Raw genomic sequence first — 27,719 nt, forward strand, 5'->3', positions numbered from 1 at the left:
TTGCGATGATTTCTTTTCAACGAAAACTGCTCTGTAGTGTTTTTCATGGCCTCCTTTAAATTATTTCATCATTTGACATGTTTTAATGACTTGTTGAAAAAGTCGCCTTTTTTTGGACGTACTATACTATGGCGTTTTTTTGGACCAAATTCATGATGATTTCTTTTTTCTTTGTATTTTTGGCTTTTCTGTGGTAGGCATAGTGAAGGAGAAACAGGCAGTGGAGAAAAAGAGTCAGAGGGAGACATGCAGCAAAGGGCCACGAGTGGGAATCGAACCCGGGCCACTACATCATGACCAGGACCTGTACATGTGTCATCTTCTTAACCTGTTGAGCTATACGGACACCCATGAGTTCTTTTTTCAAAGAAAACTGCTGTGTAGTGTCTTTCACAGCCTCCTTTACATTAGTTCATCATATGGCATGTTTTTATGACATGTTGAAAAAATCGCATTTTTTTCTACATAGTATAATATGGCGTTTTTTTTGGACAAAATTCTTGATGATTTCTTTTTTCAAAGAAAACTACTCTGTCGTGTTTTTCACAGCCTCCTTTACATTATTTCATCATATGGCATGTTTTTACGACATGTTGAAAAAATCGCATTTTTTTCTACATAGTATAATATGGCGGTTTTTTTGGACAAAATTCTTGATGATTTCTTTTTTCAAAGAAAACTGCTCTGTAGTGTCTTTCACAGCCTCCTTTACATTAGTTCATCATATGGCATGTTTTTACAGCATGTAACTGTTCTGTAGTGGTTTTCACAGCCTCCTTTACCTTATTTCATCATATGGCATGTTTTTATGACATGTTGAAAAATTTGCCTTTTTTTCAACATAGTATACGATGGCGTTTTTTTGGACAAAGTTCTTCATGATTTCTTTTTTCTCTATGTATTATTTTTTTGGCTTTTCTTCTGCTTTTTAATGGTAGGCATCGTGAAGGAGAAACAGGTAATGGAGAAAAAGAGTCAGAGGGAGACATGTAGCAAAGGGCCACGAGCGGGAATCGAACCCGGGCTGTTGCATCCTGACCAGGACCTGTATATGTATCAGTCTCTTAACCTGATGACGGCAGCCGACAATTCTTTAGCTAAACGGCCCTAAACCGTTTCCCATTCATTCTCTATGGTAGTGCTGAAACATTACGGATGTAATATATTTTCCACCACTAGTATGCGCCTGTTCGCTCCGCCGTTTGTGCGCATGCTCATGCTTCCCTCCCTCAGTTTGAAACTGCCCGGTCGCTGGAGAGACAGACTGCGCACAACTTTCCTTGGACTGAGTTAAACGGTAAGTTTTATGACAAACCGAGTGATGACACAAACTATGAATGAATGAAGGTCTATGTATATTTCTACCCGCTTTATTGTGAGGCTTGTGTTTTTGTCGAAGCTAAATGAGTATGTTTAGTACGATGTTGAAGACAAAAGGAGTCAATAACTGTAAACAAACGTGACTGTTGGACACACATGAGCCGGTTTACGTTTATAACAGTTCATTTACATCCTCGAATTACGATGGAAGAACGTCATGTCCGTTCATCCTGTTAACACTGAACATCGCGTTGGCTTTATCCTCAATGTTATGATGATATAATTACAAATCCAACCGTCCGTTTTCTACCGCTTGATAGGCTCCAGCGCCTTGAATACGTTCAAGACAAAATGACTGTTCAATAAAACGGTTGTATTTTTTAAGCATGTTGTGTATTAAGACATATTACCAGTATGTGTGCTTTATGTGACTCTAAAGTGTGCAGATAACTGTAGGGACGTGACTGTACTGGAAGTTGACTGAAACTGGTCAGACCGGTTTCTGTGTCTGTAGTGGAATTTTACTGAAACTGGTCAGACCGGGTTCTGTGACAGCCTCTTCTGAACCTCTTCACACATCAGTGTCACGTGATGGCCCCTATTGTTCAGAGAGTTTCAGCCACAGGGGTCCACTGATTGGTGACAGAACTGACAGCAGAAACATGCAGACAGGCAGGAACTTAGAGCAGCAGTGGATAGAGTCTTCCTCTACACATCAACATCTGTTATAGAAAGCATCTTTGTCTGTAGCACGCATACCGGGCTGGAAGTCATTTCTTACAAACACTCAAATTACTGTAATTATGTAGTTTTTTTGGGATACTCGTGCTTTTATGAGTAGATTTCCAAGTCTGTACTCTTACTTGTACTTAAGTATTCATTATGCCATGTGGGGAAAAAGACTTGTTTTGTATCTTATCAGTTATTAATGATTAATTGATAGTGTTTGAACTATTGTCAAAGCAAAATACCGCAAATGTAAAGCCCTAGTCTGGAGAGGTGACGGTGACATCACCGCTTAAAAGGAACTAATACTCTGAGGAGTTTTTTTTAAGAATACTCTGTATTTTTGCTTCACTATTTTCAAACACCAGTCCTTTTACTTGTGAATGAGCCATATTTTAGCAATGTAACAGTACTGATTTTCACTCCTCTTATCCACCACTGCATAGATTGACTCTTTTATTTCCTTTATGACAGCTAAAATGCGCAAAGTAATATTTTACCCTGGGAGAGTGACCGTAACCTTCCGTAAGGGGCCCCTGGGATATCTTCGTCAGGACCCCACGGATGCAGCCAAACTATTAAAGAACAACCCGTCCCTACAGGACAGTTCGGCACCTTTGAAAGAGGAGCTGGTCAGGCAAAATGCTGTCAGTGTGGTCCGTCAGAGAGGAGGGGACCCTACGGACAAGACAGAGGTGTGTGGAGAATACATCCTGCAGTTTGGGAAGTACAAGGGGAAATCCTTCCGTTGGCTCCTTGAGAATGATGTCGGGTACACCATCTACCTCATAAAGACTCAGCAAAAAGAGGAGGCTGCAGGAGTATTCACAGCAGAGGGTCATAGCAAGGACAGCCTGCTCTCGTTCATCACTTATGCCCTTAGCTTTGAAGAGGTTCGGTCTCTTCTCAGCTTTGAGTCCAAAAGGCCAGTGGTGACATCATCAGCATCATCATCGGAGGATGACCAGCTGGTTGGTTTTGGCTCTCGTGCCAACAACACCTGGCGGGAGATTTGGGAGAGCAGAGATGACGGCTATGCAGCCTTCATCCTGAAGCAGCGCTGTGCTCAGGGGACAAAGATGCACAAGCTCCAGCTGTACCTGCAACAGAAGCTTCACAGTGCCTCTCAGACACATACACCGCCTGCACCGGCTCAAGCCATGGGTGAGTGTTGTTTTTTCATTTATTTGGTCAAGAAGATGCCATGGGAGTGAGAAAACTAATTGTGAACTCTTGTCTGTTTGCATTGCAGCGATGGAAGAGGATGAAGAGCTGGAAACAGCAATGCTCAGCATCTCTCCTTCAAAGGAACATGTGCAGAGCTGTGAGTAAACTTTTGTTATTTTAACTAATTGATAATTCAGACTCACTAATAGTTCAGCCCCTTTGCTATTAGATTACTTATTAGTAGTAATGAACAAGAGTCTTTAGAAGTAATCTAGTTTTAAACAGTCACTGTTTTTTACATAATTCTTTATTTCGTCTTGTGTCTTACAGCTGCTGCTCCAACATCCTCATCGGCAGCAGTGATCAGATGCAGCCAGGCTTCGAGAACAGAAAGAGGTTACTAACTGACTGATGACTCTGGAACCATGAATTGTTCTCCTACATGAAGCATGACCGAGACCGTTCTGTCTGTTCTGTTCCATTGACCATGTTCTGGTCATGTTTGTGTTCTCCTTTTCTGTATAAAGTCCTAGTGACTATGAATTGATTCCAGTCATGATGAGGGTAAGTACCAATCTTTATTTTCTCATGAGAGTGAACGGAAAAAGTGCGTATGGCTTGGCTACTAACACTCGAATGCTTGTGTTTGCAGTGTGGCCTGCTTTTACTAATGTCGCTTTTCATACTTTGCCAGTTTTCAAATGACTGATGAGACTTTTTCTGTTGCAGAACCATCAGCTGCACAGTCCAGGGTAACTGAGCTGAAGGATGCAGAATCAGTCAGTAAGTACACAACAATCTGTTTTTCCATTTAAACCTTTGTATTGTGTTGTACTTATGTCTGTCATAACCTGTTGTTTTTTTGTCATCGTTCCCTCTCTGTAGCTCTTGCTTTGCCTGTGAAAAGACCTGTACCTCTGCCTCAGCAGCTGATGTTCCTCCTGCCAGAAACTGCAGATCCTGCACCAACAGACACCACTGTCACAGCTACAGGTGTGTGTCATGTAGAGAGAGTGTTCCTGACCTGCTTACCTCCATGTTGTGACACTCTCTGTTGTAAATCCTTTAAAGGGTGTTTCGTTGTCATAAATCAAGTATAGCATGATGTTAATGTATACGAAAGATAACTGCTAGCAGACATCTAGTGTGCAATTTTGAACATAATAATAGTTACATGGCAGGGCCCAGTGAGATTCAGGGACTGCAGTGTCAATGTTAAATTCTTATGTTTTTCTTTGCGAATAATAATGAAATGTTTCATGTTCAATTTAGCGTCAGAGGAACTTTCACATTCTGCTGAGACGTCTGCAGTTCCCAGCCAACCTTCACTTCAGCAGCCGGCGGCACAGAGAGCTCAAAGTCAGTTATCAAATGATTTTGATTCAGTTGTTTACTGCAGATTTATCAAGTCACACTCAAAATCCTATTATTTCTTTCTATGTTTATTTCTGTCTGATTAGGCCAGCCTTCGACCCAGCCATCACCTGTCTCCAGCTGTCCTCCACCACAACCTCCTGCCTACGACCACGATGTCAGCCAGTGGTCCTGTTCACAGCAGCAGAGGATCTGGATGAAGACAGAGCTGGAAGCAATGGGTCTCTGGCCGGGCTCCATCCCTGTGCGCAACCTAATGAAGATGGTGTCACTGTGGCGTTTCCCCCCTCAGCCAGAATTAATTGACAGTGTTGCAGACTTTCCATCTCCCAAATACTTCCAGCTCCATCCTTTTTTCATATGGAAGCCTGAAAATGACAATTTAATGGGCAGGCTGAGGAACAACGAAGCCCTCCCATGTATTGGAGGTTGCGCTCATCCTCAAGTTACTTCTGCGGGTGTCGGAAGACCTCGCGTGATTGTTGGCCTCACTGGACAATATTACCTGCTGTCATCCAGGCTGTGCTGCAAAGTGTGCCGGAGGAGGTGGTACGCTGACAACCCTCACTGGCTGGAAAAACTTCCGCAGAGGTTCACCAACCTGTTGCCAGCAAAACTTACTTACAAGAAGGCAATCTGTAAGTCAGTATTGGATGAACTCAGGCGAACAGGAAACTCACCCACTGACATGGCAAAGCAGATCATGGAAGTGATGCACTTGAAATATGAACGTGCACACTTGGCCTACCTCCTCAGCTGCCAAAACATAATGGATGCTGAGGCAGGAAGATCTGGACAAAGAACCATCACCCAGTTCATACGACAGGAAACCCAGCCAGAGTCTTTTGGGGCATATGAGGATTCAGACGGCTGGAATGGAATCTCTGTGTCTTCACACTACCTGACGGACTGCCTCCTGCATGAATACCAACACCAGGAGGGTGCCATCAAGAAACTCCTGCAGGGCACCTTTGGACAGGCTTTTCGCTCAGACCACACCCGCAAAATTGCCAGAAAGGTCACCTTTTCATCGGGCGCCATGTCATCATATGCTGTGATGAATGAAAACTGGATGATCCTTTCATGGGTCATGGTGCAGTCGGAGACAGAGAAGTCACTGACGTCACTGTATGAGGGTCTGGCAAACCGCTACAGTGCCGCAGACATAGAGAAGGCACAGTACCAGTGGGTGGACAGGTAACAAATTATCTGTTTTTGGTCGTGTTTCATATTTTTCCACTTCCACAACTGATGGAAAATTTTTGATTCATTTTACACAAAGACTAACTGATATGACATTAATATACTTTATCTATTTTGACTTTCAGGGATTGCTGTGCAGCGTTTAAAGTGTCAGAGTGTCACCCCGGAGAGCATCTCAACTGGGAAGCGTGGCGAACAACTGACACCATTGTTGCTGAGGCCACGACTGGCAACTTAATGAACACATGTGCATCAAGAACACACTTCAATACAAACATAACAATAAAACTGGACTTGTTTCATTGCATGAGGAGATTTCTCCGTGAGTGCGTTTCAGAGCATCATCCTCTCTTCGCCTCCTTTGCACAGTTCCTGTCTGTCGCCTTCTCTATCGTGGACCAGGAGGACTTGCAGAAGCTGAAAGATGCCTATGCTTTCTGTGGCATTCAGCCTGCCAACCCCACAAAGCAGCACATTCGGGAGCACTGCAGGACCAAGATCCCACAGCCTCAGGAGCTTGTAAAGAGGGTTGAGGGAGTGTTCCAGCACTTCTACCTGGCCAAAGATCCGAATGATGTGCCTCTCTTCAAGCCCTCGATGCTGAAAGCCTGGCGGATCCAGCGAACTCATATGCTGCGAGGTTGCCTGAGCGATCCTGAGGTGGAAGGAGGGATCTTGTACAGGCATGGGGGGACCTTGCAGCTCAACCATGTGCAGGGCGAAGGGGCTAAACTTCCTGTGTGGATCCCCATCAGAGGCACATCACAGCAGGAAGGTTACCATTTTCATCAGGCTCAGTGGGTCACTGGAACACGCGTGTCCCCGGAGCTCTTTCAAGCACAGGGGATGACAGGCGTGGCAAGGTGGAACTACCAGCGTCTAGTGGACTTGAAACAACCTGGTGTTCGTCTTCCAGCTGTCTTTGATCCAGCTTTGATAACAGCACTAAACGTTGCATCTGAAAAGGTGCTGGGGCGTGAGAAGTATCCTGCTTTTCACCTGTCTGGCAGAGACACTGGAGAGAAGTTTGGCCTGGAATATACTGAGCCTGGCTGCCGCCCAGTTCCTCTGGACTGGGAAAAGCACAGGACCAAGACAGACTCTACCTCTGCCCCGAGTGGTCCTCCTCAAAGCGCTGTGCCGACTGTCCAGCCTGAGCCTCCTCAGTCAGCATCCACGGCCCCACCCAAGCTGTTGCAGTTTCCTGCTCGTCCATCTGGTGACATGACTGATCCATTTATGACTTCAAGTACCACTCCCAAACTACAGACAGAACCAGGTAAACATTTGAAGAAAAAAAACCTCTAGCATGAACAGCAGTCCCACAATTGAATCCTATTAATTTCTATAACTATCTTTCTTAGAAATATGATGAGATGAACACAAGATGTGACAATTATATTTATTGTATGTATATATTGTACTTTTCTTATCTTCTAGGATCCACATTTCCACCACCTCTGCCCCTGCTGTCCTCGCCATCTGCAACCCGCACTGGACCTATAAAGACTGGTGGGAGGGTGTTTGTGCTCGACCACAAGCGCTGGCCAGCTCCCATGAAAAAGACCATAGACGAGCTCCTCAGTAAACACCGCGGGCAAAAGGACATGCTGAAGCTGGTGGACCAGGAGTATGCTGCTCTAGTTCACAACAGCTGTAAGGACCTGAACAGCATGCTCCATCCCACCACTAAGCTGCACATAACACAATATATGAAACACCTGAGTAAGCTGCTGAACACCAGATCCTCTTTGAACACCAGCCCAGAGAAGGTGGAAGAAAGGCAGCAGCTTTGGCACTCTCTGACAGAGGGCAGTGAGACAACCAGCGTGCCAGTTGTTGCCATGCCGGCTGCTGTTTTTAACCCCCCTCCACCTGTTCAGACACCTCTAACGCAGGACTCAATAGAGGAAATCGTGAAAGGTATCATGACCAAGCAGCAGCAGCAGCAGCAACCACCACAGCAACAGCCGGGGAAAAAAACCCAGACGAAGAAGTGCCTGTCCTGTGGCCAGCCTAAGTCCAGGTATGAAAATGACGGTTCTTCCGTCCATTTCTTCTACCAACAGGGCCCGGTCAGGTACTTCTACTGTTCCACTAAGGTCTTTAAAACATATGGTGCTGAAGGTCTGACAGATGAAAAAATGGACTTCAAAGACTTTGCACGGACAGCATTCTTTCAGCGTGAACTGGAGGCAACAAAGCAAAGGGTGGAGGACAGAGTACAGCAAAAAAGAAAAAGGACTGACTCCCAGCCGACAGGGACACGCAAATGCCGGTTCTGCAGACTGGAGCTAAAGCAGGGCCCAGACAGTCCACACATCCACGCTGGCTTTCCTGGAGTAGCAGGGAAGTACATCTACTGCCCAGCAAAAATCTTTTCTGTCTACAAAGATAAGGGTATGGACAAGGAGATGACCTGGAGAGAGTTCCAGGAGTCTCCTTTCTTTGAAGTGGAAAAGCAGAGGTGGGAGGCTGAAAAACGAAAATGAGTGAGAGGGTGGGCTGGTGGCTGATCATGTGCGTCTGTATATATGTATATATGTCTTTGTTCAATTTGATTTGTTTGTGAAACAGTTGAACTGTTGTTCTGTGTGAATAAAGAACACATTTCATTCAGTTCCGTCTGCAGCTCTCATTAATATGTGTGTATAATGTACAGTAATCAGTAGAATATTGTAATTAAAACTTTGAGGAAGATTACCAAGTTAGTCACTTAAAGAAACATTCCCTTATCTTTGATTTGTTTTCAATTTAGCTCTTAATTTCTGACATGTAAGTAGTACTAAGAAAAAAGACAAATAATGGAAAAATACATTAATGAATATACCAGAGAATCTCTCTGTAGTTCATGCACAAAAAAAGAACAGAAAGAGTTTTAAACTGATTTCATCCTCCCCCTGTGATTTCAATCATTTTTCCAATCACACAATCCTAATGAGACCCAGCACTGGGGACAGGGTCAGGAAAGCTGCAATTTCATTGGCTGTCACTGAGTGTCAACTATACACGACTGGCCCCCGCGGGGCACCCATGTGTTCTTTTTTCAAAGAAAACTGCTCTGTAGTGTTTTTCACAGCCTCCTTTACATTATTTCATCATATGGCACGTTTTTATGACATGTTGAAAAAATCGCATTTTTTTCGACATAGTATACTATGACTTTTTTTTGGACAAAATTTGCGATGATTTCTTTTCAACGAAAACTGCTCTGTAGTGTTTTTCATGGCCTCCTTTAAATTATTTCATCATTTGACATGTTTTAATGACTTGTTGAAAAAGTCGCCTTTTTTTGGACGTACTATACTATGGCGTTTTTTTGGACCAAATTCATGATGATTTCTTTTTTCTTTGTATTTTTGGCTTTTCTATGGTAGGCATAGTGAAGGAGAAACAGGCAGTGGAGAAAAAGAGTCAGAGGGAGACATGCAGCAAAGGGCCATGAGTGGGAATCGAACCCGGGCCACTACATCATGACCAGGACCTGTACATGTGTCATCTTCTTAACCTGTTGAGCTATACGGACACCCATGAGTTCTTTTTTCAAAGAAAACTGCTGTGTAGTGTCTTTCACAGCCTCCTTTACATTAGTTCATCATATGGCATGTTTTTATGACATGTTGAAAAAAATCACCTTTTTTTCGACATACTATATACTATGGCGTTTTTTTTGGACAAAATTCATGATGATTTCTTTTTTCAAAGAAAACTGCTCTGTCGTGTTTTTCACAGCCTCCTTTACATTATTTCATCATATGGCATGTTTTTACGACATGTTGAAAAAATCGCATTTTTTTCTACATAGTATAATATGGCGTTTTTTTTGGACAAAATTCTTGATGATTTCTTTTTTCAAAGAAAACTGCTCTGTAGTGTCTTTCACAGCCTCCTTTACATTAGTTCATCATATGGCATGTTTTTACAGCATGTTGAAAAAAATCGCCATTTCTTCAACATAGTATAATATGGTGTTTTTTTGGATGATATACATGATGATTTCTTTATATGTTATTTTTTTGGCCTTTCAATGGTAGGCATAGTGAAGGAGAGACAGGTAATGGAGGAGAAGGGTCAGAGGGAGACATGCAGGAAAGGGCCACGAGCAGGAATCGAACCCAGGACGCTGCATCCTGACCAGAATCTGTACATGTGTCTCTCTCTTAACCTGTTGAGCTATACGGGTGCCCGTGATTTCATTGCTCTGTCGTGTCTTTCACAGCCTCCTTTACATTATTTCATCATATGGCATGTTTTTACGACATGTTGAAAAAATCACCTTTGTTTCCACGTTTTTGTCCATTTTCAAACGACAAACTAAACTATGACGTTTTTTTCATTTTTGGACGAAAAATGATGTTTTTTTTGTCCATTTTCGGACGACATGCTAAACTATGACGTTTTTGTCCATTTTCGGACAACATACTAAACTATGACGTTTTTGTCCATTTTCGGATGACAAACTAAGCTATGACGTTTTTTGTCCATTTCGGACGGCATACTAAATTATGATGTTTTTTGTCAATTTTCGGAAAGAAAATCACGTTTTTGTCCATTTTCGGATGGCATATAAATTTATGATGTTTTTTTTCATTTTCAGACGACATACAACACTATACTATGGTGTTTTTTTGGACAAAATTTGTGATGATTTTTTTCAAAGAAAACTGCTCTATCGTGCTTTTCATGGTCTCCTTTAAATTATTTCATCATTTGACATGTTTTAATGACTTGATGAAAAAGTCGCCTTTTTTTCGACATAGTATACTATGGCGTTTTTTTGGACCAAATTCACGATGATTTCTTTTCTCAAAGAAAACTGTTCTGTAGTGGTTTTCACAGCCTCCTTTACCTTATTTCATCATATGGCATGTTTTTACGACATGTTGAAAAAAAAATCGCCTTTTTTTCGACATAGTATACTATGGCGTTTTTTTTGGACAAAATTCATAATGTTTTCTATGTATGTTATTTTTTTGACCTTTCTTCGGCTTTTTAATGATAGGCATAGTGAAGGAGAAACAGGTAATGGAGGAGAAGAGTCAGAGGGAGAGATGCAGCAAAGGGCCACGAGTGGGAATTGAACCCGGACCACTACATCATGACCAGGACCTGTCATAGGTCTCCCTCTTAACCCGTTGATCGAAACAGGCGCCCGTGATTTTGTTTTTCAAAGAAAACTGCTCTGTAGTGTTTTTCACAGCCTCCTTTACATTATTTCATCATATGGCATATTTTTACAACATGTTGAAAAAATCGCCTTTGTTTCCACTTACAAACTAAACTATGACTATACTTGTCCATTTTCCGACGACATATAAATTTATGACGTTTTTTTTTCCATTTTCAGACGACATACTAAACTATGATGTTTTTTTTCATTTTCAGATGAAAAATGACGTGTCTTGTCCATTTTCGGACAACATGCTAAACTATGACGTTTTTTACCCATTTTCGGGCGACACACTAAACTATGACCTTTTTTTTCATTTTTGGATGAAAAATGACGTTTTTTGTCCATTTTCGGATTACATGCTAAACTATGACGTTTTTGTCCATTTTCGGACGATGTACTAAACTATGACCTTTTTTGTCCATTTTCAGACAACATACTAAACTATGACATTTCTTTTCCATTTTCGGACAACAAACCGTTTTTTGCCCATTTTGGACAACATACTAAACTATCATGTTTTTTGTCAATTTTCAGAAAGAAAATCACGTTGTTTGTCCATTTTTGGACGACATATAAACTTATGATGTTTTTTTTCATTTTCAGACGACACACTACACTATAATATGGCGGTTTTTTTGGACAAAATTAGTGCTGATTTTTATTTTTTTTAAAAACTGTTCTATAGTGTTTTTCACAGTATTTTCACGATATTCCTTTCATTTTAGCTGAAACTCTTCTATCACACCTGACACTTTTCTCCAGCTGTTCCAGACTGCCTGTACACGCTTCTTCACCTCTTTTCCACACTCTCCATTGCTCTGTACTGTTGACCCTAAGTACTTAAAATCCTCCACCTTTTTGATCTCTTCTCCCTGTAACCTCACTCTTCCACTTGGGTCCCTCTCATTCACACACAAATCCACTAATCACTGTATATGTTAGCACCATGTGCTAACTGGCTAAAGAATCACATTTACCAAGACAACTATCCAGTACAAAGTCCTAAAACACACCAAGAAACACTTAAAGAGGATTTTACAAGCTGCAAGCCAACACCTAAAGAACAAACTAAAGCAACGGAGCGAAACCTAGTTTAGTGGTGAAGAGAACCAGAGGAAATGTTTGACTGCAGACATAAAGCAGGAAGACAGTGAACTGCTCAGGTGTTCCTGATAACACCAAGCAGCCACCTGGACAGCCAATAGGAACAGAGCTTACTGGAAGTCCAGAGGGCTGGATTAGTGAAGTAAATTTAGTTTAAAGTTGAAGAAGAAAGTTAACATAGAAAGTTGAAAACCACCTTCTGATACTTGAAATCTCTGAGTTTTCACACAAAGAACGCCTGAACATATCAAACTGGTTCCATAGTAGAACCTTCACAGTAAAAACGTCATAGTATGGTGTGTTGCTCAAAGAACATTACGACCGGCTGTCTAGGGTCACCGAGGCGCAAAAACAGGACAAACACTGGTTTCCAGGGGGTTAGGCAGCTATTTATTTGAAGGAGTAAGTTTACAACAACACAACATGTGAGCAGAAAAATCACAAAGTCTGTCTTTAGTTCAGCTGAAAATATTAGTTTTTGTCCTTTTTATTGACCAAAAGCTCTCATGTAGAAGTCCAACTTATTTTGGATCCTTGTAGAGAGTTTAATCTTAGAGTTTGTAAAGCTGTTGAGTTTTTAGAGTCACATGGATTGTTTTGACGTTTAATAACCGAGTCCTGAAATAAAATTACAGTTGTGGATTTCTGTCATTTTGTCTGGACTAAACAAATAACAGCAGCATAAATCTCAAACCTCTTTATGAGGAGTCTGGATTGAGGTTTCTCACTTAATAATGATCAAAACATGAAATTTAGGTTGGTTTAAAGGAATATTCCACCTTAAATCTTTGACTGTTGACCTAAAAGGTTGGTTTCAGGAAATGTTCCACCTAGAAGGTCCTCACACATCCACCTTAAAGGAACATTCCACCAAAAATCCCTGGACATGCACCTAAAACTGAGTATTCCATCCAAAATCCTCAAAGAGACCTGAGGGGCTGGTTAAAAGGAATATTCCACCTAAAACCGCCACTAGGGCAGTATGTGTAGCAGCGACAGCAGAAAGAGGTCCTCTCTGGGTGGAAGAAGGGCGTCCAAGTGGCAGCTCCCTTTCTGCTCTTACCTTACCCACTAAACTCAAGTGCCATGGAGGGCTCCAGTCGTTTATGTTTCCTGCTGCAACCTTCTCTTTTTTAGATTTCTTCCACATCCAATCTCTCCTGACCCGGTTTTTGTTGACGTTTTTGACCCTTTTTCCAAGCTTTGACCAATCCGAGAACATAAAGTACATCATCGGCATCGGCGGCGTAACCGAAGGAGGGAAAACCAGCCTCACCAACCGCCTGAACAAGAACCTGCCCAACTGCTGCGTGGTCCATCAGGATGACTTCTTCAAGCCCCAAGATCAGATTGAAGTTTGTGAAGATGGCTTTAAGCAGTACGATGTCATCACTGCTCTGGACATGGACGCCATGATGAGTAGGATCTACGCATAGCCGGAGAACCCGGTGAAGTTTGAGAAGTTTCATGGCGTTAACACCCTGGACACAGAGATGGTCCTGAAGTCCGACCACAAGGAGGACGAGGAGACTCACATCCTCATTGTGGAGGGCTTCCTGCTTCACACCTACAGGCCTTTGATCAATGTGCTAAACCAACGTTACTTTATTTCCATCCCATATGAAGAATGCAAAAAGAGGAGGTGCTGTAGGAAGTAGATGGTGCCAGACCCCCCCGGCCTATTCGATGGCCACATCTGGACCATGGACCTGCAACACAAGAACATCTGCTCACTGAGAAAGATTACTGAGAGCAGCTTTTTGTGATTTCTATGCAGAACACTATGATGTTTGCTGAGCTGTGCACTATTAAATGATTTAAGAATATGGTATATTGCTACTGTTTATTCCTTTTTCTCAGGTTTATTGTTAAATGTATACAGTGCTGCTTACTGTATTTTAAAATTTACATGACTGAACAGAACGTTTCAGATTATTTTACCACAGATCAAGGGAACAGATTGTTGTTGTTCACTGTGTATTGGGTAGCACTCATTTTGATTTAGACTGATTAGCACACAGAACCCTATGATGTTCATGGTTTACAGCTGAGAAAGAGTTGCTAAAATTACAGAATATTATTTCTTAAAAATTAGACACACAGAGCTGACCAAATAGCAACGTCTGACGAGCGTCTTTATACTTTAGTGACTTCACTTTGAGATATGGATGAAAGTAAATCTGTGTTTGTTACATTTGTTTTTCTCTATATTTGGGCATAAATTTACAGAGCCCCTGAAGGGTCCTGAGAGTTTTTTCTGGCATATTTTTGCATTCCTTCTCAGTCTGCTTTACATTCTTTCTGGTCCAGTGCAGTTATAAGATGCTGCTGCAAGAGGAGGTTACACTTAAAGTGATGCATTTATTGTTCTTTGTTCATTTCCGACAGGACTGAGGCTGGATGTGTGGCTGCTGCTGAGGTGGCGCCATGGATGCGTTCACCTGTTACTGTATGAACCTGCGACGCTTTTATGTCTCATGATTTACCAACACGCCACAGGAGCCCAGGAATACTTCAATGCAACTCTCATTCAACAGCCATACACACACTGCATGGAGTTAGTGTTACACCAATTAAAAGTGAATTAGTCACATGTGTAACTGCAACATGATGACAGCTGAGATCCCAGAGATGTCAATGTAATCAGAGCTGCAGTCTGCCTCTGAACCACCAGAGGGCGCTCAATATAACAACAGAATAAAATGACAAGAAAACAAAGATTATTCTGCACCTGATGAAGAAACAAATTGGGCTTTTCTAGTGTAAGAAAATGGAAATTTTAAGGGCACATGTTACACCACTTTGAGGGGCTGGGAGACAAATCACAAAAAAATCTGTGTCCTTTGTGCTACAACAGACGTATTGGATTTATTGACAAAAATCAGGCAGAGTTGTTTGAACATGTACAATCTGACAGTTAAGCTGAGGAAGCAGGTAAAGCTGAAAATGAATTCCTTATTCTGGGCTCATGAATGCAACTAAAACCTTCACAGTAGAAGACCGATAAGACTGCTGCTGGGCAGGAAACACTGATGTGGTCACACAAGAGTTAACAACAATCTCAGATTTGGCCATAAGCTCGAAGTAATGCAACACCAAGAAAACACGCGCAACTCAAATTAAAACATTTTTTAAAAAGCTGGAAACAAACAAAACACATGAAGATTAAAAAAAAAAAAAGCCAACACAAATGCAACCAAAAACATGCCGCAACAAAAAACAGATGACCAGGCTAATGAATAGTTGAAGGAAACACTGTTCGTGTTCCTCTGGGTCATGTTGACAGATTTTCTTGTGATTTATTCTTTGCTCAGTTGTGTCAGAAAAGAGAACATCCTTTCTTCATTTGCTTCTGTTTTAATTTGCATTGTTTAATCTGCTTTAGTTAGCGTACAAATCAGCACTCTTTAAATTAGAATAGACTGATTTCAAAATACCGGAACAGAGCAGTGGAACCGTTACAGTTTTCAATAATTCTACAACCTAAAGACAAGAAAGCGTCATTTCTTGTGGAAACCCTATTCGTAAAATAAATACACATTAAAAACACCTCAAGGCACTTTGGCAGTTTTGATCTCACAAATGCACAGAATAAATAAAGACTTTAACGTGCCGACATGTCACCAGTAACACGTCAGCACACTCTTGGCTACAGTCAACATCCTGGATTGTCACAGATTAACAATGGTACAGGGCAGAAACAGCAAAATAAAACACGGCAGAATATTTAACGGCTGCATCAGGCTCAATTAGTGGACGTACCAAACCCACCTAAACCGATAACGTCTATGTGTTTATTAAAGGTGCATTGACAAACATGTCTTCTAAGGTGGAGTCAGCAGTTCTGATCCAACACACTTTTTTTAAATTCAGTGAACATCTCCTGCTAGCTGGTTGTTCTCCAGTTCTCAGAAACAGAAATCTGTTGCTCATACTTCTTCCTGATGGGAAACAAAGCGGTTCGGACCAATCAACACAACACTACTCCAATCAACCAGCAACGGGAGTGTTTCTGTTTGTGAAACACACTTCAGGGATGACAGGATGAACTTTTAAAACACCCTAACTCCCTGTTATCTGCAGTGGATGGGGTCCGTGCAGACGATAGCAACTGTTGCGAGAAGCTGGGTTTATCTCTACCAGGTTCTGTTTCTTTGCTCACAGAAACAGACGGAGACTTTCATCCACTACCAGAATCCTCGGTGCAGCAGCGGTCGTGGCTCTGTGGCTCTCTCAGCTGGTTAAAACTAACTCACTAGTTATATGCTGTTGTGTTTTGGATGCTGCATGTTGTTCATTTGATGACCATTTTTGTTTGTTTGGCTTCGATCAGAAAGAGAATTTTACGCCTACAAGGCTGGAAGGTTTCTTTTGTTCTGTGGGTAATGGGTTTGTGTTTATTTGGCTGTTCAAATATCAACAAACACAAAGGTTTGAAGAACTGCCCCGAGAGCAAAAACTACATGGTTTATTCTAAACTTGTTTGGACTAAATGTTCTTTTAATATGCAACGTAAAATCTAGCAGTGGTGGCTGAAGAGGAGCAGCGTTTAAAATGTCACATCTCTATGAGTGTGTGTTCTGCTTATTCGACAAGTACTAGACAACACACTCTACTGCCTCCTGAAGTGTTAAATATCACTGCATGTAACGGCTGAACGACCACTGCTGTTAGATCTCCTAACAGAACAACAACTATTTTATTTTCCTACTTAATGGGCAGTAACCTATCGGGCCCTGCTTTTAATGAGTCAAGTAGAGTTCACACTGTGTTGTAAACAAGTCGTTTCTTTTTACGAATCCAATTAATGCTGTCTTACTTCATGAAGATCTCCTGCAGGTACACTCACTGTAAAAACCTCCCAATCCTTTTATGTTGAGTTTTCCTTTAGGTTTCAGGTAAAACACAGAGTTGGAATCTGATTATCTCATGTTTTTAAACGCCAACCATAGATGTCCAGTCAGGGAAGCTGTCGACGTCTCCGGTCTCCTTCAGCTGCTGGTCTCCATGTGTCAGTGTGAGCTTGTAGCGCAGACGAACCTTACGCTGAAGGAGAAAGAGGTACTCCTTAGCCAAAAAGCTAAAATCTACCAACATCTACAAGACTGAGGTGAATTAAGAAGAGTTTTTCAGTCACACATTTACACTGACAACGGACCAATGCAGCACCACAGCATAAAAAAATATCCAATAAAATAATTATGAGCACAGGCAAACTGAAATGACTACATTTCTTCCATTTATATGTTGTGCGAGTAACGCTAAAGGACAGAAACTCACCCTCTGAGGATTAGCCAGCAGGATGACCTGTGAGACGGCAGGTGGAGGCAGCAGCGGGTTGTAAGGAGGTAGCCGTGTCCTCGAGGGAGGCTGAAGTTTCACTAGCATGGTCTGCAGGACAGTTATTGAAGTGAGAATGAGCTGTGTGTTCATCCCAGATAAGAAGCAGACAGATGAGCAACGTTTAAAACTATTTACAGTCTGAACGATCTGACTCCAGCAGGGGGCGCACAAACATTGGGGTGTGAAGGTATGTTGATATCTCATAATATCAGTCCTATGAGTTACTGTATATGTGATGAACGTGTCCGATATCCCACAGAACCTCCATCCAGCAGTACTGGGCAGCTAAGGTTACGTATTAAACAGGGAGTGTGTGAAGTTCATCATTTATTCTCCCATTAGAGCCATTAGGCACTCCGGCTTCCTCCCACAGTCCAAAAATATGCTGAGGTTAATTGATTACTCTAAATTGTCCGTAGGTGTGAATGTGAGTGTGATTGTGTGTCTGTATATGTAGCCCTGTGACAGACTAGTCAGCTGGGATAGGCTCCAGCGACCCTCGTGAGGATAAAGCGGTGTATAGAGGATGGATGGATGGATGGATGAATCTACAGTTCATATTATTTTAATAAAGTTGAAACAATTACTTGATAAATTTACTGTCAGAAAACATTATCTGCAACTGTTCTGAAAGACTGATTGATTGATTCATTATTTCTCAACCGAAAGGATCAAAATAAATTCTACTTTTTACAGATTTCAGTGTCTCAAATAAGCAGAATTGCTGCTTTTTTACTGTGAACAGACGTAAAAACGTCAGTTTTTTTACATTTTCTACACAAATTATTCAACTGTAACTATAACTGTCAATTTACCACATGACCTGTTTTCTGAATTTTAACTGTTAAAACGTGACAAAAATAACCGCTACAAGTTCCCAAGATCCCAAAGATGAAATCTTCCTACTTTGTTTGGCCAATTATCTGGCCAAAATCACAATTTTGTTCAGTGTACAGATAAATAAAAGAGCACAAACCTTCATATTTGACAAACTAAATTCTATTATAACACAAGAAATCTCAAATATTATTATTTTGACTTTTATACCCTTAACCACAGAGACAGAAAAGCAGGGAGTAGAGGGGGAGGACATGCCAATCACTGTGATACGTACTGTGCCAATAAGTACAAAATTCACCTACAACTTATTCACGTTGTTTCCACTAATCAGGCAGTAGAGGGCGGGTTTTTGTTTCCTCTCAAGTTCAGGAGGTTGACCAGAGTTTACTACCTTTGGAACTGCAGCTTGAAACATGAAGTTCTTCACATCGAGAGCAGACGTGTTCACTGCAGACAAGACGGCCACAGCGACACCTGGATGACCGGGAGGACAGTCTTTGGCAAAATGCAGCGACACGTGGATTCCAGCCTGATTGTGTAACGTGATCGGCTCCAGGTGACCTACAAAAACAATGTTTAAACAGCTAATTAACAATACAAGGATGATTTAAATTCCTGACTGTAAAGTGCTGTAAAACATGTGGGGTACAGGAAGGTAACTCAGATTTTGAGGACTTACTGGATTTGATGGTGTCCACCGGAACAAAGATGTTTTTCAGTAACTGTGGGGAACACAAGCTCTCCTCCAGTTCCACCAAAGAGCCAGACACTTCATTTGGTTGTTTCTGTGATTTGGAAGGTGATCCCAACCCTGTGAACTGCTGGTTTTGGGTGAGAGACCTGATGGGAGACAAGGCAACAAAAAACCCTCAACTAATTATGTAAACTGTCTTTTGACACAAATCGTCTTGATGCACCTGAACACATCATCAATGACGTTTCATAGCGTCACTGGTTGGTTTAAATCTTCCAACATGGGACACCTTCACCCAGGAGATCCAAGGAACCAAGGTGGAGAACATCATCTCTCAGTCCCTATTGCTTCTGCATTTTTCCACTAGCTCTATATACTTTTCCTTCTTCCTCGTGTTGACCTTACCGAATGCGATGCACCCAAGGAACACAAAGCTCTAACAGAATAATCTTCTTGGAAGCACCAAGTCTGGCCTTAGTGTTGTTTTAACAGCAGACTTTAGGAACCTCAGTGGCTTCTGCAGGTCAACAGAGCATCATCCCATGTTACCTTCACAACAGAGGATATGTGGATTGTTCTCCTGCCCTTAAGCCAGAATCAGCCGATAGTTTCTTAACTCACAGATACATTTGCAGGTTCCTGCTGTCGATAGAGCACGATCTCTATAAAGTAGTTATATAAATACATACAAGAACATTTCAAAGCCACGGTATTTGCAAACAGCTGTAGGTGCTGACACACTGGAGCTTTATCTTAATGTCACCTATTGTTTGCTCATACTTTTAAGTGCTCTCAGGTCAGTTTATAAGTATATAACATACATTATTAAATATGTGTATCAGCTTACAGTTCAAACTAAGTGTCAATAAAAGCCAGAAAAGGGGTCTTAAAGGCCTGTCAATAATGTGATGCACCGAATGTCTAGCAGCTTCTTTCCTCTCTCCTCCTCACCAAACATTTGTCCCGTTTGTCGTAACGCTGCTGCCCCCACATCCACGGCTTCTCAGCAAAGGGCCTCCCCCTCCGTTCTGCTCAGCATTCATCACCTGAATGTCACCGTTGAGCTAAAAGAAAGTGTAAACATATTTTTTAAACCACCTTTCAAATAAAGGACACTTTTAAATGTTTAATATCTTCAACCTTAGATTCAAACCTCACCTGCAATAGCTCTTCATAATACGACTTTGGATCGTCTTCAGACTGTTTTGGGACTTCATTATCCAACTCTGTAATTAAACAACACCATGTCATTACTATATGAAATACATGAGTCAGTGTTAGAGACAGTGAGCTAGAAATAACCACACATCCAGGTTCACCTAATTCACTCTGGTCCCGGTCAACTACTGAGCAGAAGGTGCTCTCCAAATGAGAGAAGAGAGGTGAAGATGGTTCAAATACAGGTGGTGATTCAGCTTTTCTGCGAGTCTGTGGAGAGTCCAGAGCTGACAGATCGATGAGGTGGTAGCTCTTAATCTGTCTAGGACTCAGAGGAGCTGAACAACCAAGAAAAGAAAAAACAGGATCAAACACAAAGCAGTGTCAGACACAATGTTAAGTCTTATTCCACAGGGACTAATGGGCAAAAAGGTGAACAAAATAAGACCTACCGCTATCTTTTCTTGTCACTTCTTCACTTTTGCTTCTTGTCCGTTCTCCATTGCACTCTCCTCTCCCCACCTGGTCTTTGTAGGCATTCACTGCAAGCGTCAGCTCATCGTTTGCTGCCAGGATCTGTGCCAGAGCAGCGTCATCCTCCATCGTATCGCTGGCCAGACGGAACAGGCTGGGCCTCAGTCGGTCGCAGCGCTCATACAGCGCCTACAGTGATGAGAAGGACGGGTTAAATGTTGGGTGGCTGCATTTTTATCACACTCCGACACACTGAGGAGATGTTAATGGGGGAAACGTAACACACTGAAAAAGTATTTGTAGGTTAGATGAGCCCAAACATTACTTTCTTGACTTCCTCCTCTGAATCCTAAAACATGCTAGTGTGTTCGAAAGGCATGTTATCTTTAAAAAAAATTAACAAAAGTACACAATTGATCCGATACAACAACTGTAAAAAAAAAAAGAAAAAGAAAAGAAAGAATCATCTGATCGAACTAATCATCTGTGACACGTAAATCTGTTGGGAAAGTCAATCAAATCTAACCTGAAAATTGTAAAAGCTGCTCAAAATCATTTATTCTGCATGCCTTACTTTGAAAATCGTTAAAATAAAAACTTCTGCACTCCTCAGTGAAACAACGACTGAAATTCAAGTATTTTCAGCTGAACTACAGGCTATGTTTACTCAAGACAAGTTTACAAACAAACTAAAACTCCATCCATCCATCCATTCTCCGCTGTATCCTCATTAGGGTCGTGGGGGGTGCTGGAGCCTATCCCAGCTGACTCGGGAGAAGGGGACACCCTGGACAGGTCTCCAGTCTGTCACAGGGCTACATATACAGACAAACAATCACACTCACATTCACACCTACGGACAATTTAGAGTAACCAATTAACCTCAGCATGTTTTTGGACTGTGGGAGGAAGCCGGAGTACCCGGAGAAAACCCACGCATGCACAGGTAGAACATACAAACTCCATGCAGAAAGATCCCAGGCCGGGATTCGAACCAGGGATCTTCTTGCTGCAAGGTGAAAGTGCTAACCACTGCTCCACTGTGCAGCCCCTCAAACTAAAAATGCATATTTTAAAATATCTCTAAAATGTAGCATCACCACTTTGCAGCATAGGGAATACTGTAAAATAGACAGATATATTTTTTAAGGCATAATATTTGTGCAATACCGCACAAAGACATTAAAACATAGAGGTGCAGGACTTTATACTGCACTGAAAAATGAACCCACAGTGAATAAAAATGTGACAGAAGCAAAAAACGCCCAGAAACATCACACTTAAGTCTAAAAATTGACTCACATCGCTGTTTAACGATGACAGCAATTCACACAGATGATCATGAATGAAAGTTTCCAGACTCTACATAATATCTTAACAATGTAACAACAACAACAACAACAATAATAATAATAATAATAATAATAATACTGTGTGGCTGTTTTCTTTGACTTGACTTCAAGCTCACACACTTGTTCAGTTAGAAATGAAAAGAAATTACAGCAATCAAAGGATTTCCATACCGGCTTCCTGCTTTGTCATCATGTAAAGTTGATTGATTGTTAATCTCTTTATGTCCAACCTACCTTCATATCATTGCTGGGCTGCAATAAAACTCCGGTTATTGTGTGCTGGTCCAGCAGCTCTCTAAGCTGCTTTGTGCTGCTCTCCACCTCCTTCAGAGTAGACTCTCGCTTTGACACTTTCTCAGCCTTCTCCTGTTCCTGTAAAAACACACATACAGAAAAATGTATTCCCAGCTCATACAGTTATTAATGCATAAATGCAAGATGACCATCGGCACGGCAACCCTCCTCACCTCTTTGATGGTGCTTTTAATGAGCCTGTTGGCGGTTTCCAGGTCTTCAGGACGAGCACTTTTCAATAATCTGGCCAGCAGCTGAAGACAAAGTAGCATATTAGCGAGATAAAACACAGCAGACGTCCTGATGCACACAAAATAGAATGATAATGCTTTACTATTACACATACAGACCCACCTTTGCCTTGTCATCCTGGTCAAAAATGGAGTCTGTGGCTCTCTGTGGTGGAGGAGCCATTATTACTGTGTCTGGCAATTTGGGATCTTTCTTCACAATACCTACAATAAGAGGAAGAAACATAAGATGAGAGAAGAATGCAACATTAAGAGACTAATTCATGAACATCAGCTCTTCATATATCACACGCATGCCCAATTTTAATGAAAGTGTTTCTCAGGGCAGTCTAGGAATTTAGAATGTAGCAGCCTTGGTAAAGATTTCATGCTTTGTGTCTGTGTTGGTCCTGACCTTGCTTTTTGAGCATGCTGTAGGCTTCCTGAATCTTGAGTTCATCTTTAAGCCAAAGCGTCCAGCCATAGAGGACCTCTGTCACTCTGTCTTTAACTTTCTGCGGAGTCCAGGCGCCGAAGTACTGCTCAGAGAGATGGACAGGGTGAGATGTTACATAGGTAAATATTTTCTCATCCACAGTCTATCGTTTTATTTATTTTAAATCAGACTCCGTGTGCTGTCAGATTCTTACACGATGGCGTGTTTTTAATCTACATTTACTTTATGATACCATCCTTTAACATTTGCTTTGCTATGGACTTCTTTAATTCGGTATTTGACGCTGCATTTTCAGAATTTTTATTCTATTTGCATGTGTTTGATTGCTCTGTATTGTGGACAGGATTAATTATGAAACCACAAAAATCTACCCCTTGTTTTAGAGACTGTCAGCTTCTTTTACTCATGATGGCTCTTCTAGCTTATGAAAACACCATATGGAAATACTACCACAGTCCAAAAAAAGTCTTTAAACTAAAGCGACCATCTCTAAACAGGAGAGTTGGCCTATAATGCCACCTATCTGCCACATACAGTGAAGGCCTGGTATGAGTTTCACCACCGCTCACGTGTTGATTCATGTGAGCTGCAGGTCGTTAACAAGCTTTCATTAATATAGTTTCAGGTGAGTAATGACCCACTGATGATCGTTCAGAACTGAGATACAAAACATCCCCGTGAACCATAAAGACGTCCAGCTGAATTCTACTCAAATACTGAGGATCTCTCAAGCGCAGTACCTTTGGTGTTAAGACTTTGATGAGCTCATTGAGAAAACGAAACTTGCCGGCCTCACTGTGGAACCTCTTGCCACAGTTGTTCATACATGCCTCAAGAACCTGCAACACATTAAAAAAAAAAAAAAAAAGCGCAAGTCATTACCACCACACACTTCAAAAAGAAGAAATGAAAATAATTTCTTTTGTTCTTGTGCAACACGAGAGAGACAAAACACATTCTGTCACTGCATGCTCGTGGTTAACCACCTCTAAATGTCATATGACGTGAGGCACACGGCCCTCGAGAAGCGTCTCCAAGTTACATTTCAGAGCGAAACATTGATTGAAGTATAGTCATGGAAGATTCAAATTAAATCCTTCATGTTTCTTTGTTCATGTGGTAAATGTTAGTCATAGATGTTATTCACAAGACCAGCATCCCCTACAGTTAAAGACATTTGTTTTTCAATGGCTGGACTATATCTTTAAACACACTACGATGAATGTATGACCACTGACAAGGAGCGGTAAATGTGAGCAGATGAATACTGTACATCTACACATCGTTATGAGGAACTTTTCAAATGGTAACTTCACAGATAAAAACCCTGTGTGCTGTGTAGCATGCATCATGTGTTATATGCAGAGGTTAGCAGCTGTTCACTCACAGTGAGAGCCTGCAGAGCCTCTTTCTCCTGCGGTGACTGGATTTTATGGGCAAGAAGACGAACAGCTACCTGTGGCCTGGAAGCAGAAAGTTTTTATTTTTTTTTCTCATTTAACTTTTTATTAATTTTAAACAAACAGCATAAAAAAATAAAGAAACAAAAAATAAAAACAAGAAAATTGACACATTGCACAAAATGATGAGAAACAAAACCCACAAACAAACAAAAAAAGGACAGCGATCACATAGTTTTATATCTCATGAAGATCATAGATTTTATACAGATGTTACGCATCACAAATGCGAGCCAGAAAAGCCTACCACATTTAGCTAATTTTAGTTCGGGCAGTGTTTACACTGGCGATCATATTCTCAAAAGCAACCGTCTCTGTCATTCTGCAAATTCTGGCTTTCCTGGGTTCTTCCAATTCTGTAAGATGATTCTGGCCCCAACCACACAGCCCGTTAAAATCAGTCTAAGCTCTGCCTTACACAGGTTTAATGGTATAAGAGACTTATCTCCTAATACACACAGCTGTGGTGATTCTGGCAGAGATAATTTAAGCCACCTAGAAAATGTAAAATCACATTAAAATGCCCGAGTGGACTCCAAACAAAATGTTACGCATCGTGCAAAAAGGCATATTGTTCACAGAGCTTCCACACCCTGCCAGGCCGGCTTACACCCAGCAGAAATGGAGTGAAACTTTTTAAAAAGCAGGACCTGTCTTTTACTATAATACTTTCATGTGAAGAAAAGGAAAAGGGCAAAAGGGAAAAGGTGCTACAGAGTTCCCCCTCTCTGTTGCATTATGGTGTAACCGCCAACCTGTGATGTCAACATGGATGTGAAGCAACTCTTTCTCAAATGCCACAGTTGCCTTTAAGCAACTTTCAGAAGTGAATGGTCTCCCCTCAAAGCTTTAATTCATGTCTAGCAACAACGGAGAGCAAAAAATGTGGATAAGAATAAAGACAGCTACGTTCTGCTCACCCATCGGTGTCTTTGTTGACTAGCTGGTAGAAGCCCTGGATGCAGTCCCATCTGTCCTCCTGATTATTTGGATCTGTGGCCTGGTCTGAAACAATCACATCACAGAAACATATTTAACACTGAGAAATAATGGAGCTAATGGGGAAGTAAAAGGAAAAGAGACTTTTACAAAAACGGTTGCAGTTCTTCTCAATGAATGGGTTTCTACAACTCCACTAAGTTTATACTCCTATGTTTATTGTTATTGCCTATTTTGGCATTGTGTAATATAGTGGACTTCAGCCTTTTCTGCTTTAAAGACACAGAAATCACTGATTTGGTTTGGAAGGAAAAGACTGTTTGACGGAGTCACCTTGAAAGCAAACATTCAGCATTATCAAGAGTCATAAAAACACACAGAGGAGGATTTCTTTGCGTATTCTGTCAACTTACGAGAATGAAAACGGTCAAAACTGGGAACAGAAGCTTCAGAGGAGCTTTAACGACACAACTTTAGCAAGTAATAACTAGGTTTGCAAACAAACAATCAATAATGAATGAAGTAAAAAAACATTTCAGAAAATTCAGTACAATTCTCCTTTCCTGCCTCTTTTACTGAACAGCTCACTGCAGTTTTTTTTGTGGGTGCATGCACTTCAAATTTAACAAAATGCATTAAAAATACTCTGAAATGAACAGTATTCACACCAAGGATTTGCACCTTTTGAATATTTGACTTTTGCACTTCCTAACTTGTCAGTAACTTCTCAAACACCGATCTTTATCTTGCAGCAGTGCATTTCACTATGGTAATAATCTCAGTGTTTATCAGCTTTAACATGAAAAAAAAAACTGTGGTGGAGGAACTACTTTTCAACTGAATAAAAGTGCAAATACCACACAGTAAAAGCACTACATTACAAGGAAAATTTCTGCATTACAAAATCAAGTAAAAATATGCACATACAGTCTGGAAAATGTATTGCAAGCAGTAAGTGCGAAAACACTCAATGCAAGAAAAATGTGCCCTATGCATCCACTATGAATAGAATAGCAATACTGAGATATATTATTATTTGTTTAAAATTGTAAATAATGACAATTTCATTGAGGATATATCTGCTCAGTTTTCTCATTTAATTAATTGCCTGGGTTGTTACAGGACAAAAAGAAATAATTTTTAAAAAATCAAACAGGGATTCCAAAGTGAGCAGTCCAAACATTCATTGTAAAGTAAAGTAAAATGGTTCGACAGGAAAAGTAGCAAAAAGCAGCAGTTTAGTTTCTATCAGTTGATGAACTGTTTCAGTTCCACTTGTGCTTCCTGCTGGAAATATGACAACAAAGCATCATATTTGTCTGTGTTTGTGAAAAATCAATATTTCTACAGTTACTGGAAACACATGCATAGCAGGAAGACGTTTATATTTTCTACACAGAGGGAAAAGTTTCCCTCAGCACAAGCATAAATTAATATTCTTAGAAAATCCTCAATACAAACATGTCAAATGTGTAGAAAAGTACAGCGGAGTACCTGTACTTAGTTACATTTTACTTCTACAGCCGTGCACGCGCAGAGCACGAGCCCAGAGACATAACACACCGCTCGAGCGCCTCTCTCTCGAGCACGCGCGCGGGCTGAGCAGCAACTTCCTGCTCAAAAACAAAACTTAACTTTTTAAAAGCTTGAAACAAATCGACACACGAAGCGTCAATTCCCACAAAAACCGTCAGAAGTGCAGCGCAGAAGCCAAAACTGAAGTCACGGGTTTAAAGTTAGACGTGCGGGGATGATGTCGTTCAGCGCTGCGACACAAACACAAAACAAGCAGCTAAAAAAACAAACAAACGAACAATAACAACAAACTGTTCCGTGTTTACTCACTGAGCCATGACTCCAAGGTCGGCCGGCTGTCTCCGCTCGCCATTCCCGTCTGTGTGCTGCTGGTCCAGAGGCGGTGAAGCTCCAGGTCTGAGTGAGAGTCTGCCGGAGGGGAGCGGAGCTGTCAAACCGCCGCCTGCTTATGTGACATGTGACACTCACACTGCTGACACACTAACCAAGTTATACGTTACACCCCCACTCCGCGCAGGCGCACTGACAGGCAGCCATCTGCCTTTAAATAAACACTACTTTATTTTTATAACACTCTGTCGTACTGTAAACAGATGTTCTACGCAGCTGGAAAGTAAGTAGTTGCAAATTAAGAATTTACATATAAAACTAAGGTGTTCTTTATGATGATTTTTTTGAAGAAACGTTTATATTATATATTTGCAATTTTTTGTTGTACATTTAAACTACATTTAAACCACATTCTCATTTGTATATTACTGTATACTCTTTTTTTTTTAAAAAAATACTGTCACTCTTGTATATATTTTTTTTTATCTTAATTTACCTTCACTTTATATCCTAATATTCTGTGTCGTCTTATTGCTTACCCTTTT

The 27,719-nt window shown here is 41.2% G+C and overlaps 2 protein-coding genes across 4 annotated transcripts; one reads left to right on the forward strand and one right to left on the reverse strand.

The window, feature by feature from the left end:
* Positions 1-1,083: 1,083 nt before the first annotated feature.
* Positions 1,084-8,409, forward strand: LOC110959929 (uncharacterized). Of its 3 annotated transcripts, XM_051945721.1 has the most exons (10): positions 1,084-1,297; positions 2,521-3,210; positions 3,299-3,370; positions 3,544-3,777; positions 3,943-3,996; positions 4,099-4,206; positions 4,486-4,572; positions 4,674-5,784; positions 5,916-7,069; positions 7,231-8,409. In XM_051945721.1, the coding sequence occupies exons 6-10, from the start codon at positions 4,146-4,148 to the stop codon at positions 8,280-8,282; spliced, it is 3,465 nt and encodes a 1,154-aa protein (XP_051801681.1). In that variant the 5' UTR covers positions 1,084-1,297; positions 2,521-3,210; positions 3,299-3,370; positions 3,544-3,777; positions 3,943-3,996; positions 4,099-4,145; the 3' UTR covers positions 8,283-8,409. The 3 variants fall into 3 exon arrangements, with proteins under 3 accessions (XP_051801681.1, XP_051801679.1, XP_051801680.1); XM_051945719.1 differs by having other exon boundaries at positions 3,544-3,996; XM_051945720.1 differs by having other exon boundaries at positions 1,084-3,210; positions 3,544-3,996.
* A 6,499-nt stretch (positions 8,410-14,908) lies between these two features.
* On the reverse strand, positions 14,909-27,328 carry LOC110968328 (ADP-ribosylation factor-binding protein GGA3-like). The gene is made up of 16 exons (XM_022218182.2): positions 27,154-27,328; positions 25,290-25,374; positions 24,297-24,372; positions 23,650-23,748; positions 22,868-22,991; positions 22,577-22,677; positions 22,396-22,476; positions 22,163-22,300; positions 20,555-20,765; positions 20,264-20,440; positions 20,103-20,170; positions 19,896-20,008; positions 18,930-19,090; positions 18,642-18,811; positions 17,348-17,458; positions 14,909-17,113 (listed from the first exon to the last, which is right to left on the reverse strand). Exons 1-16 carry the CDS (start codon positions 27,194-27,196, stop codon positions 17,003-17,005), a joined length of 1,869 nt encoding a protein of 622 aa, XP_022073874.2. The 5' UTR covers positions 27,197-27,328; the 3' UTR covers positions 14,909-17,002.
* Positions 27,329-27,719: the final 391 nt, after the last annotated feature.

The sequence above is a fragment of the Acanthochromis polyacanthus genome, chromosome 3, assembly GCF_021347895.1.
Source record: "Acanthochromis polyacanthus isolate Apoly-LR-REF ecotype Palm Island chromosome 3, KAUST_Apoly_ChrSc, whole genome shotgun sequence".
In the NCBI taxonomy this organism is placed as follows: Eukaryota; Metazoa; Chordata; class Actinopteri; family Pomacentridae; genus Acanthochromis; species Acanthochromis polyacanthus.